Source organism: Bos javanicus, chromosome 9 (genome assembly GCF_032452875.1).
Source record: "Bos javanicus breed banteng chromosome 9, ARS-OSU_banteng_1.0, whole genome shotgun sequence".
NCBI lineage: Eukaryota > Metazoa > Chordata > Mammalia > Artiodactyla > Bovidae > Bos > Bos javanicus.
In genome coordinates this window covers 10,173,516-10,187,572 of record NC_083876.1, presented here as the reverse complement: position 1 = coordinate 10,187,572, position 14,057 = coordinate 10,173,516, and the positions used below count along the sequence as shown (strand labels likewise).

General features: G+C 47.1%; 1 protein-coding gene across 2 annotated transcripts in view; it reads left to right on the top strand.

The window, feature by feature from the left end:
- The first annotated feature begins 12,120 nt into the window (after window positions 1-12,120).
- The window catches only part of B3GAT2 (beta-1,3-glucuronyltransferase 2), a 98,963-nt gene continuing 97,026 nt past the window's right edge, over window positions 12,121-14,057 (top strand). Inside the window, exon 1 of one of the 2 annotated variants that reach the window (XM_061427145.1) lies at window positions 12,121-12,804. In XM_061427145.1, coding sequence (XP_061283129.1) covers window positions 12,205-12,804 — 600 coding nt within the window. In that variant the 5' untranslated portion in view covers window positions 12,121-12,204. The remainder of the gene's footprint in view (window positions 12,805-14,057) is intronic. The other variant, XM_061427146.1, reaches the window with a different exon arrangement.

Below are 14,057 nucleotides of genomic sequence, written 5' to 3'. Positions count from 1 at the left end.
CTGACTGGTTTAAGGTGATATCTCACTGTAGTTTTGATTTGCATTTCTCTAATAATGAGAGATGTTGAGCATATTTTCATGCGCTTGCTAGGCATCTGTATGTCTTCTTTGGAGAAATGTCTGTTTAGGTCTTTTTTCCACTTTTTGACTGGGTTGTTTGTTTTTCTGGTATTGAGTTGTATGAGCTGCTTGTATATTTTGGAAACTAATCCTTTGTCAGTTGTGTCATTTGCTATTATTTTCTCCCATTCTGAGGGTTGTCTTTTCACCTTGCTATAGTTTCCTTTGCTGTGCAAAAGCTTTTAAGTTTAATCAGATCCCACTTGTTTACTTTTGTTTTTATTTCCATTACTCTAAGAGATGGATCATACAGGTCTGCTTTGATTTATGTCATTGACTGTTCTGCCTATGTTTTCCTCTAACAGTAAGACAGTTTCTGGTCTTACATTTAGGTTTTTAATCAATTTCGAGCTTATGTTTGTGTATGGTGTTAGGAAGTATTCTAATTTCCATCTTTTACATGTGGCTGTCAAGTTTTCCAAGCACCATTTATTGAAGAGGCTCTTTCCCCCATTGTATATTCTTGCCTTCTTTGTCAAAAATAAGGTAACCATATTTCTAGATTTCTATCCTATTCCAGTGATCTGTATTTCTGTTTTTGTGCCAGTACCATACTGTCTTGATGACTGTAGTTTTGTAGTATAATCTGAAGTCAGGAAGATTGATTCCTCCAGCTCCATTCTTCTTTCTCAAGGCTACTTTGGCTATTCAAGGTCTTTTGTGTTTCCATATGAATTGTGAAGCTTTTTGTTCTCCTCCCCTCAACATTACTGTTTTGGTATCATGTTTTACATATTAATTTTGTGTGTATCCCTTAACTGCTTATTGTAGATAAGTTGCTTTTACAACTTTTGTCGTTTAACCTCCCTACCAGTTTTGTATTTGGATGATTTCCTACCTTCTGCGTGTTTGCCTTTACTGTGAGTTTTTCCAGTTTTGTACATTCTAGTTGTGGCTTTTTCTTTTTGCCTAGAGAAGCTCCTTTAACATGTGGTGGTGCAGGACTCTTAGCTTTTGCTTGTCTGTAAATCTTTTGATTTCTCTGATGAATCTGAATGAGATCCTTGCTAGGTAGAGCAATCTTGTTTGTATTTTTTTTTTCCCATTTCACCTTAAACTTATCATGTCAATCCCTTCTGGTCTGCAGTGTTTCTGCTAAAAAATCAGTTGATATATTTGTGGGAGTTCTCTTGTCTATTTGTTGTGTTTTCTTGCTGCATTTAATAGTCCTTTATTTTTAATTTTTGTCATTTTGATTACAATGTGTCTTGGTGTGTTCCTCTGCAGGTTAATCTTATTAATCTTCCTTTCTTAGGTTAGTGAAGTTTTCAGCTACTATCTCTTCAACTATTTTTTCAAGTCTTTCCTCTCTCTCTCAACCTCCTCTTGGGATCTCTGTAGTAAATATTTTAAGTGTGTTGATCTTGTCCCTGGGCTGGGGGGTGGGGGGGGAGTTGTCTCTTAAACTGTGCTAATTTCTTTTCATTCATTTTTCTGTTAAGCAGCAGTGATTTCCACTATTCTATTATCCCAGAAAGATAGCAGAGTAGAAGGACATGAGCTCATCTTCTCCTGTGAGAACTCCAAAACTACAACTCACTGCTGAACAACCATTGACTGGAGAATGTTGGATCCCACCAAAAAAAGATACCCCACGTCCAAGGGCAAAGGAGAAGCCCCAGCAAGATGGTAGGAGGGGCAAAACGGCGTTTAGAATCAAATCCTTTACCTTCCAGAGATGCTCAGAGGGCTCAAACAAACCTTGTGCCCACCATGACCCAGAGACCCCACAGAGACTGAGCCAGAATTGTGTTTGAGTGTCTCCTGTGAAGGTATGGGTCAGCAGTGGCCAGCCGCAGGGGCAGGGACTCTGGGTGTAGCAGACCTGGGCATAGCATAAGCCCTCTTTGAGGAAGTTGCCATTAACCCCACCATAGAGCTGCCAGAACTTACACAGGACTGGGGAAACAGACTCCTGAAGGGCAAATACAGAACCTTGTGTGCACCAAGACCCAGAAGAAAGGAGCAGTGACCCAACAAGAGACTGACTCAAACTTGCCCATGAGTGTCCAGGAGTCTCTGAAGCAGGCAGGGGTCAGTGGTGGCCTGCTGCAGGGTTGGGGGCACTGAGTGTGGCACTGAGTGCATGGGATGTTTTGAAGGAGGTCGCCATTATCTTCATCACCTCCACCATAGTTTTGCCTCAGGTCAAACAACAGGGAGGGAACACAGCCCCACCCATCAATAGAAAATTGGATTAAAGATTTACTGAGCATGGCCCTACCCATCAGAATAAGACCCAGTTTCCCCCGCAGGCAGTCTCTCCCATCAGGAAGCTTCCATAAGCCTCTTATCTTTATTCATCAGAGGGCAGAGAGAATGAAAACCACAATCACAGAAAACTAACCAATCTGATCACATGGACCACAGCCTTGTCTAACTCAATAAAACTATGAGCCATGCCATGTAGGGCCACCCAAGACGGACGGGTCATGTTGCAGAGTTCTGACAAAACATGGTCCACTGGAGAGGGAATGGCAAACCACTTCAGTATTCTTGCCTTAAGAACCCCATGAACAGTATTAAAAGGCAAAAAGATATGACACTGAAAGATGAACTCCCTAGGTTGGTAGGTGCCCAAAATGCTATGGGAGATCAGTGGAGAAATAACTCCAGAAAGAATGAAGAGATGGAGCAAAAGCGCAAAAGTTGTGTACCCTCGATGGAAGTGTCCATGCTGTGAGTAATATTGGAATGGAATGTGGCCAGGTCAAGGTAAATTGGGAGTGGTCAAACAGGAGTTGGCAAGAGTGAACATTGACATTTGAGGAATCAGTGAACTAAAATGGACCGGAATGGGTGAATTTAACTCAGATAACCATTACATCTACTACTGTGGAGACGGAGTAGCCATCATGGTAAATGAAAGAGTCTGAAATGCAGTACTTGGATGCAACCTCAAAAATGACAGAATAGTCTCTGTTCGTTTCCAAGGCAAACCATCCAATATCATAGTAATCCAAATCTATGCGCTGACCAGTAATACTAAAGAAGATGAAGTTGAACGCTTCTATGAAGACCTACAAGACCTTCTAGACTAGCACCCAAAAAAGATGTCCTTTTCACAATAGGGGACTGGAATGCAAAAGAAGGAAGTTAAGAGATACCTGGAATAACAGGCAAATTTGGCCTTGGAGTACAAATGAAGCAGAGCAAAGGCTAACAGAGTTTTGCCAAGAGAACACACTGGTCATAACAAACACCCTCTTCCAACAACACAAGAGAACACTCTACACATAGACGTCACCAGATGGTCAATACCAAAATCAGATGGATTGTATTCTTTGCAGCTGAAGATGGAGAAGCTCTATACAGTCAGCAAAAACAAGAACTGGAGTTGACTGTAGCTCAGATCATGAAATCCTTATTGCAAAATTCAGAATTAAATTGAAGAAAGCAGGGGAACCACTAGACCATTCAAGTATGACCAATCCCTTATGATCATACAGTGGAAGTGAAAAATACATTCAAGGGATTAGATCTGATAGACAGAGTGCCTGATGAACTATGGACAGAGGTTCGTGACATTGTACAGGAGGCAGTGATCAAGACCATCCCTAAGAAAAAGAAATGCGAAAAGGCAAAATGGTTGTCTGAGGAGGCCTTACAAATAGCTGAGAAAGGAAGAGAAGCTTAAACCAAAGGAGAAAAGGAAAGATATATCCATTTGAATGCAGAGTTTCAAAGAATAGCACAGAGAGATAAGAAAGCCTTCCTCAGCGATCAATGCAAAGAAATAGAGGAAAACAATAGAATAGGAAAGACTAGAGATCTCTTCAGGAAAATGAGAGATACCAAGGGAACATTTCATGCAAAGATGGGCTCAATAACGAACAGAAATGGTATGGACCTAACAGAAGCAGAAGATATTAAGAAGAGGTGGCAAGAATGCATAGAAGAATTATACAAAAAAGATCTTCACAACCCAGATAATCATGATGGTGTGATCACTCACCTAGAGCCAGACATCCTGGAATGCAAAGTGGGCCTTAGGAGCATCACTATGAACAAAGCTAGTGGAGGTGATGGAATTCCAGTTGAGCTATTTCAAACCCTAAAAGATGATGCTGTGCAAGTGTTGTGCTCAATATGCCAGCAAATTTGGAAAACTCAGCAGTGGCCACAGGCCTGGAAAAGGTCAGTTTTCATTCCAATCCCATACAAAGGCAATGCCAAAGAATATTCAAACTACTGCACTCATCTCACATGCTAGTAAAGTAAGGCTCAAAATTCTCCAAGTCAGGCTTCAACAGTACATGAACCATGAATCCAGACGTTCAAGCTGGTTTTAGAAAAGGCAGACGAACTGGAGATCAAATTGCCAATCTCTGTTGGATCGTCAAAAAAGCAAGAGAGTTCCACAAAAACATCTACTTCTGCTTTATTGACTACACCAAAGCCTTTAACTGTGTGGATCACAACAAACTGTGGGAAATTCTGAAAGAGACGGGAATACCAGATCACCTGGTGTGCCTCTTGAGAAATCTGTATGCAGGTCAAGAAGCAACAGTTAGAACTGGACATGGAGCAACAGACTGGTTCCAAGTTGGCAAAGGAGTACGTAAAGGCTATATATTGTCATCCTGCTTATTTAACTTCTATGCAGAATACGTCATACAAAATGCTGGGCTGGATGAAGCACAAGCTGGAATCAAGATTGCCGTGAGAAATATCAACAACTTCAGATATGCAGATGACATTGCCCTTATGGTAGAAGTGAAGAAGAACTAAAGAGCCTCTTGATGAAAGTGAAAGAGGAGATTGAAAAAGTTGGCTTAAAGCTCAACATTCAGAAAACTAAGATCACGGCATCTGGTCCCATCCAGTCATGGCATATAGATGGGGAAACAATGGAAACAGTGACAGACTTTTTTTTTTTTTTGGACTCCAAAATCACTGCACATGGTGACTACAGCCATGAAAGAGGCTTGCTCCTCAGAAGAAAAGCTATGACAAACCCAGACAACATATTAAAAAGCAGAGACATCACTTTGCCAACAAAGGTCTGTATAGTCAAAGCTATGGTTTTTCCAGTAGTCATGTATGGTTTTTCCAGTTGGACCATAAAGAAGACTGAATGCTGAAGAATTGATGTATTTGAACTGTGGTGCTGGAGAAGACTCTTGAGAGTCCCCTGGACTGCAAGGAGATCCAACCAGTCCATCCTAAAGGAAATCTATCCTGAATATTCATTGGAAGGACTGATGCTGAAACTGAAACTCCCAATACTTTGGCCACCTAATGCAAAGAACTGACTCATTGGAAAAGACCCTGATGCTGGGGAAGACTGAGGGTAGGAGATGAAGGGGATGACAGAGGATGAGATGGTTGGATGGCATCACTGACTCAATGGACATGAGTTTGAGAAACTCTGGGAGATGGTGAAGGACAGGGAAGCCTGACAAGCTATAATTCATAGGATGGCAGAATCAGACATGACTTAACAACTGAACAACAGATTTGGTGGGTGAAGCTGTTCTAGAAATTATGCAGGCTTCCTGGTAGCAGGGACTGGTGCCTGCCCTCTGGTGTTTGGAGCTGAGTGCTAGCTCTCTGGTGGGTAGAGCCATGTCTCGGGGCTGTGGGCTCAAGAAGTCTTTAAGGTGCCTGTCTGCTAATCGGTGGAGCTGTATCCCCGCCCAGAGAGTTGTTTCCCTCAAGCCTCCTAGCACTGGAGTTAACAGGCTTTTGAGCAGGGCTTAGCCTTGATGATAATGCACCAAGATGGCAGCCGCCAGCAGCAGTGTTCTTGCAATAATATGCCTATTTCCAGTATGTCTGCCACCAATGTCTTTGTCCCTAGGGTGAGCCACAGCTGCCCCACCACCACCCCACCTCTTCAGGATACTCTGCAGAACCATCAGGTAGGTGTGGCCCAGGCTCTTATTGAATAATTACTTCTTTTGTCCTGGGTCCTGCTGTCTGTGAGATGCTGTGTATGGCATTGAAGAGTGAAGTCTAATTCCTCCAGTCCTGTGGGTCTTCCAAAACTAAGCTCTATTGGTCTTCAAAGCCAAATGCTCTGTGGACCCACCCCCCACTTTCTGCTGAACGTCTGGTTGGAGAACCCCACCTGGGGCTCAGAACTCTCATTCCTGAGGGAGAGCCTCTGCAATGTAATTATTCTCCAGTTTGTGGGTTACCCACCTGGGGGTGTGGGACTTGACTGTACTGAGAGTCTGCCCCTCCTGCCTATCTCACTGTAGTTCCTTCTTTCTGTCTTTAGTTGTAGAACATCTTTTCTGGAGGTCTCAGTCTTTTTCACTGATAGTTGCCCTGTAGACAGCTGTAATTCTGTTGAGCTCCTCGAAGGAGCTCAGGGTCTTTTTCTTCGGCCCTCTTGGCCACTTTTTTGAGATTCCTTTTTAAAAGTTACAGCAAAACAGACTTTAAAAGAGCCTATATGATAAATCACTATTCTTTTGGCACGTGATGAAGCCAAGATTCACTAGAGTAGACTTGTTTTACAAATGAATTCATCTTCCTTCAATTATCTTTGATAAAAATGGGGGCGATACACGGGAAAATTATGTTTCAGTAAAAGCTGTAACACACCCTCTTGGTTGAACAGAGCCATTTTCACTAACTGGGCCTTTTCTCCTCTTTGTTTCTGGTTCCTGTCATTTTGTGCATTTTGTCATTAATTAATATTTCTAAGTTTTCTCCCACCATCTCAACTTGACATCACTGTAAACTAAAATTGCCCTTTATCAGCCTGCAAGCTGAAGCTGGACGACTTGATATAAATTTCAAAGAAATCACCACATCAAAGAAATCATGTATTGAATACAGCCTTCATGCCTGCTGTAGGCCACTCAAAAATTTCACCATGATATCACCTGATGCCATCACCAGAGATAGTCAACCTACAAAAAAAAATTTTAGATTGCCCTTCCCTATTCTCATTCTACCATCTAAAGATGCTTCAGGGGCTTCCCTGGTGATCCAGTGGCTAAGAATCCATCTTGCAATGCAAGGGAGGCCAGTTCAATCCCTGGTCCCACACATCACAGAACTAAGCACGTGCACCACAGCTCCTGAGCCCGTGCGCTAGAGCCTGAAGCCAGCACGACTGAAGCCTGCGAGCCTAGAGCCTCTGCTACCCAACAAGAGAAACCACCACAGTGAAGGCCCGCACGCCGCAACCAAGATTAGCTGCTACTCTTTGCAACTAGAGACAACCTGTACTCATCAATGAAGACCCACCAGAGCCTAAATACATAAATACATCTTTTTTGAAAAAGTAAAATAAAGATGCTTCAAGCCCAACATCTAAAAAGTTCTCAACTGACTGCCCTGAGTCCTTTAATGGACTCAAACACTGAGTTTATTCTAATCATTAACCTTTGTTTGTTTCCATAGAAATGCCCATTATTAAATGACTGTTACCCACATTATATAAAGGCCTAATTTAGATGTCCCCACCCCACAACTTCCACCCACACCATTGCCTCCTGAAATAGGACATAACTGTTTAACTGACTGACCAATCTCAGGACTAAGAGACTGATTCATGTGATATAGAATAAACTACCCACCCAGCTCCTGGTCCAACAGTCCCATCTTGGTAAACAAATGGTGATATTCAATCACTAATGTAGTTTAACCTTTAATTATGGAAAATTTGGAACATGCATAAGTAGGTCCAATAATATTAGTAGCTCCCATGTGTAATATCCCAGTTTCAGCATCAACTCACGGCCAATCTTGTTTCACGTCTCTCTTCCATTTTACACGTATAAACGACTTTACAGTGTTTAAAATACTTTCATCAACATTATTTCCTTTGATTCTCATGAAAACTATGAAAGGTAGATTACGTAGTTTTACAGTAAAATCCTTTTTCTAACAAGTTAATATTTTAATGTAAATGCCAATATTTAAGATAGTGAGGGGAAGAGATATAAAGGATGATAATATGCCTTTATGCATTTTTTTGTGTGTATGCGTCCTAATTCACTAATAAAGAGAAAAGAAGGAACACTGGCATGTTTTATCTTCAGTTATTATTCAAACTAAATGAAATTTTTTTCAATAAAATTGTTAGGCTCAATTGCCAATTTCTAATTTTCAAGAAAACTTTTACTGAATAAACTTGATCCCAAACCAACCTATAAAAGTAGATTTTTACTGTCAAACTCCTCTAATGTCACATTTTGTATATAATAGCTCCAAATATCTAAAATTTTAAGGAAGCATTAAAGTTTAGAACAATTCTAAGACAAAATTGATGGTTGGAAAGGATCCAGATACATGAAAATAAAACAAATGAGCCACTTAATTTGTGGTTTGGGTATCATTTTTCTGACAGTTATCAATGAAATTGTCATGTATCCCTGGAATTTGGGACTATCTAAATTATTTATTTTGACATTGTTCTTCCACATAATTGTATCTGATATCATAACAGAAAATATTTACATTCACATGAGGTGGGTATTGATTATCAATACATTCCCATTACATTATTCCTCCCACATGAGTTAGTTGATTCCTTTTACAATCTGCTTTGCATACCTATATTATCATACAGATATTGACAAGTATTTAATTGCATATAGATTTTTTTTTCTTGATCTCCTTCCCACTTAAGAATATCAAGGATGTACCCAAATGTTCTTGTGAAGGTTAATTTTTCACAGTAGCAGTATCATAGGCTCAAAAGTCAAATGGGATCAGCTCCATACAGAGCTCTAATCGGGTTGCAGTCTTTCTGGTGCCAAAGTAACAGTTGCATATTACTCATCAAAGCAAAATGTAAACGTTTAGTGATTCTGCAAATATGTTTTTTGTTAACTCTCCAGATGAGGTTTTTTTTTAACCTTTGTTTACTTGAGAACAACAGCTGAATGCTGAAACACAGCAGCTGATGCCAACGATCCAAGCCTTCATTAGTACAGATGAAGCAATGCTCACTTTGTTACACAAATAATTAGAGAGATTAGATGAAAATAAACACCAAGAGGTTGTACAGAAGCTCTGAGTTAGGTAATTATTTTCATTACTCTAGTGACTTTACCAACCTTCATTAGCAGCCACAGATCACGTTTAAACTGTTTTATGTAAGAGTATCATAAACATTATGGGAATGTACCATAGCTATCAGTGATTATGCTTCAGAAAAATATTTTGTTCATGCTTCCATTTAAAGAAGCTGTTTCCATTCTGGTGCCCTGATAAATTCTCTCAATATTTTTAAAGCATAATATATTTTTGCACGTAGTAGTATTCTATCCTGATTTTTGGCTTCAAATGGACATTCTTCATTTTTATATCTTTGTATCTTTGCCAACATTTGATCATGAAAGATGTAGGTCCACATTTTTGAGTCACTGAATGGCATTTTCACTTGAGATAAATGTCACTTGGAATCATGTCATTCTTACCGTGTGATAGGGGCATCGTGTACTGGGAGTTCACTTCCTCTTTCTTCCCCTCTCTACACCAATTGGAGAAGGCTCTACCACACACATTATTGTCTCCTCAGGTGGGGCCCTATTTTGAGGCATTGTTATGATGATCATGTAGATCCCCTGGTGTAAGACATTCCTTTGAGAAAGTGTTAACCTGTAATCAGGTTATAGGTAATCAGGAAATAGGTTTCAAGGTTCAGAGGGAATAACCAAGGTCCCTACTCATGAAGTTTAGTGATGCTTTTAAGTTCAATTCTGTGACCACTTCAGTTTTACTCAGGTAACACACGAGGCGTTTCTCTTCAACTACATGTAAAAATTCCAACAGGATGAAAGAGACTTCAGTCATCTTTGCAGGGTGGGCAGGTGTGTGTGCTGCTTCGAGAAACGCCTCCACCGATTACCCTTCCCAACCGTCCTCCCTTGCCTTCCCCAAAATGCTGACCCTGACTTCCCCAGGCGCACCCCGGGGCGTGACTTGCCCGCTAAGCTATCGGCGACCATAGGAAGGAGTCTGAAGGATTCATTGTTTCCTATGTTTGAAGGCACTGATCTAAATTGTGATTTAAAGTATGAGCTAGTAGCTGATACTGGAAGGTGGAAGAGGTGATCCCTAGTGAGGGCGGCGTGTGGGGTTATTATTATACATTTCACTCTCGGGCTTCAGACTCTGGGCTGTAAATTAGGGAAATTCAGGACGCGCCAAGACCGGAAGCCAGGCTGGAGCAGCCAGGACAGAGCTGAGAAACCAGGAGCCTCAGAGCCGCTGGACACGCGAGCATCTGTCCCAGAGCATTCATTCCCCGTGCGGACACTCAGAGCGCGATCGCCGGGGTTTATTTGTGAAGACGACTGAGGAAGACAGACAGCGAGGGAAGATGGGCTCAGAAATTATTTATCACAGGCTGGGGAAAGTCTTTGCTGCCGCTCTGCGAGCACCTCCCTTGCACGTGCCCAGGGAGCACGATCCCGCTTTCATCTGCCCCATCGCAGGCAGCCAGAGGCTCAGCCAGCGGGTCCGCTAGATAGCAAACACCCAAACCAAGAGCCTGCGTCTACTCGCGTCTTCCAGACGCTGTCATGGTTCCACATGTCACCGAACACTCCGTTTGGTTCCGAATGCACCATGTTTACCGCCAGGAGGGCCGCCCGCCGGGGGGCTGTGCCGAGAGTGGCTTTTGCAGGCCGAAGCCACCGGCTAGACTCCGGGCACCTACGTCTCCTTTCCGCTGGGCCATCGCCACTGACCTCGGCGAGATCATTGCCAACTCTGAGTTCCAGCTTCCTCATCCAGAAAATGAAGGTGATTCTACTTCCCAGGCCTCATCGAAAGGATCGCCGAGAGGGTCAAACGAAATCATTCCGGTGGCAGCCGACTGTGAGGAACTGTGACCCAGAGTACAGAAGGAAAATAAGTTAAACCTGCTAACTCAGCTGGAGTTTTAGGAATTATCCCTCAATGATCTAACTGCAGCCAGGCAGCAAAGGTTCGGATAGATCCTTTCTTCTGGGCCATCTCACTAGTCAAACACCCATAGGGGCACCCCTCTGTTTCTCGGGGATGTCCATGATCTCTGCCTTTCGGGGAAAGCGCTTCTTCTCTGCGCGGTGCGGTCCACCCCCAGCACACAAAGCCCGCGCCGGGCGCCAGAGAAGGTATCCTACGCCTTGCCCTCTCCCGCCGCCCCTCTCCTCTCACTCCCCACCCGAAGTCTCCCGCGTTTTCGGCACGTGCCTGTGTTTTCCTGGCTGGTCTCCAAAGACCTTGCCGCATTTCAGAAAGCTAAAAGCGCGGAGGTCGGGGGAGCGAGCGAGCGAGCGAGCATCCAGCCCCTCCCCGAGGCCGCGGCGCCCGACGGGGACCCTCCTCCCGCTCCCACTCGGCGGTGCGGCAGCCGCCTCCGGAGTCGGCTCGCCCGGCCGCCTTCCCGCCTCCCCGCGCAGCCCCACGCCGCCAGTAGCAGCGCTGCTGTCTCCCCACAGGACTGGGGGCTGGGGGCGACGCTGGAGTCTGCAGCGCCCCCGCCCCCTCGCTTTTTCTTTCTTTCCAGGCTTTGGGATCTTGCTGCCGGAGCCCGGAGAGGTTCTACGAAGAGCAGCGCTGAGCGAAGAGACCCGGGCACAGGCTTCCGCGGCGGCGCGCGAACCGAGCTGGGCTCAAGACATCCCAAGCTTCGCTTCCGGTGCTCGTCGCCTCGGCTGGGATGTAACGAAGGAGAGCGCTCGTCGCCTGTCTCCCACGCCTGTCTCCTCACCCAGAGAGCGCACCAGGGACCCACGGCTGGAGTCCCTTTGCTTGCGGCGCCGCGGACGGCTCCTAGCTCCCACGCTTCGGAAAGAGCGCGGTTGGATCACCACCTTCCCGGCGCCCCGCACAACTCCGGGGCCGGAGGCGCGCGCGGCTGGACCAAGTCCCGCTTCCCGCCGACTACCCGGAGTAGGGACCTCCCCGCCAGCCCGCCTGCCTGCACGCCCTGCAAGCCCGAGCTCCCCGCCACCTGCGCGGACCCCGCACGCCCGGCTCCGCGCCCCCGCAGCGCCCCGCCGCCCCATGGAGTGCGCGCCGGCCGCGGCTTCCTGAGCGCGGACGCCAGCGCCGTCCAAACTGCGCGCTGGGGTCCCCCGGCTCAGCCCCGCTCGGGGCGTCGGAGAGGTCGGGGGAGAGCGCACCATGAAGTCTGTGCTGTTCAGCCGCTTCTTCATCCTCCTGCCCTGGATCCTGATCGTCATCATCATGCTCGACGTGGACACGCGCAGGCCCACGCCCCCGCTCACCCCGCGCCCCTACTTCGCGCCCTACTCCGGGGGCCGCGGGGGCGCCCGGCTCCCGCTACGCCGGGGCGGCCCGGGGCGCGGCCGGGAGCCACGCAACGAATCGTGGCCGCGGCCGCCGCCGCCGCCGCCCGAGCCGCCGCTGCCTACCATCTATGCCATCACGCCCACCTACAGCCGCCCGGTGCAGAAGGCCGAGCTGACCCGCCTGGCCAACACGTTCCGCCAGGTGGCGCAGCTGCACTGGATCCTGGTGGAGGACGCGGCGGCGCGCAGCGAGCTGGTGAGCCGCTTCCTGGCGCGCGCGGGGCTGCCCAGCACTCACCTGCACGTCCCCACGCCCCGGCGCTACAAGCGGCCCGGGCTGCCGCGCGCTACCGAGCAGCGCAACGCAGGCCTCGCCTGGCTGCGCCAGAGGCACGGGCACCAGCGCGCGCAGCCCGGCGTGCTCTTCTTCGCCGACGACGACAACACCTACAGTCTGGAGCTCTTCCAGGAGGTAGCGATAGGCCCGGGCGGGCGGGAGGACACCCCTCGGGCTGGTCCTGCCACGGCTGCCCTTCCCCGCGCGTCCACTCGGGACTCCGGGCGCAGCGCCGCAGCTCTCGCTGATCCCCCGGGGTTGGAGGAGGGTGGGAGGACCTCCGGGACGGGACTCCTGGAGAGAGTCTGGCGGGAGCTTTGCTTCCCCCTCCTTCCCCCACAACACACAGACACACAGACAGACAGACAGACAGACAGACACACACACACACACACACACACACACACTCACTCACTCACTCACTCACTCACTCACTCACTCACCGGCCCCGCTATTGGGCTGAAGCGGTGGTGCAGCTGTGAGGCTCCTGGAGGATTTCTAGAAACTGGGCTCTGGCCGGCCTGAGGATGGAGCCCCGAGAGGCTGGGCTGCAAGGAGAGGGGTTCTGCGTCCTGGGGGCAGGCTAGGTGGTCTCTGACGGCCTTTTCAGTGCACGCAGGTGTGATTCTGAGTCTAGAGCCATATCAGGAGGACGCTGAAGATGGTGACTAATAATCAGCCAGACACCCATTTCCCTGTTACAGTTTGGTGGGCTGGAAATGGTTACTAGTGAAAACACTGACTTCTAGGGAGTTCTTCCCCACCATCTCTCCCTGTACCCCACAAAGGCCCTTCTTGACTCTAAAGATGACCTCCTTTTCGAGGAGTCCCTCTGCCAACTAAGTTTGGGACTGCCCTGTGGTTCTGTTTTTTCACAGCCCGAGGTTATCTGCAGGACTGTCGGGTTCCTTCTCCTGTCCCTTCTCGAGGCCCCTCTTTGGCCACTTTTGCACCAGCCATTGCTGCTTGGTCCTCGCCATGAGGTCCCCAGCGCAGCCTGGCCCGCTGGTGCTGGGATGGCACAGTGTCCCTTGGAGCCCAGAGCTGCACAAAGCCAGCAGGCACCGGGTTGGAACAGGTGTTCGTCCCTGAGGCTGGTGCTTTGCAGCCTGAGTGTGTGCGCATGCGTGTGCGTTCTGCAAATGAGGCTGAGTTGCCTGGTTTTGACAGTTTTCTTGTTCCTCCTCCACAAATATAGCGGGAAATGACCTTGGACTTTTTGACATGCCTTGGGACTGTTGCCTTCCTCTTCCCCAAATCCCCGACATCCTGACTCTGAGACTCCATCATCCCTTCCCTTCCCCTAAGTAAACTGGGCGATCTGTATGTCTAGACATCCCCCGGTGGTGCTAGTGATAAAGATCCCGCCTGCCAATGCTGGAGGCATA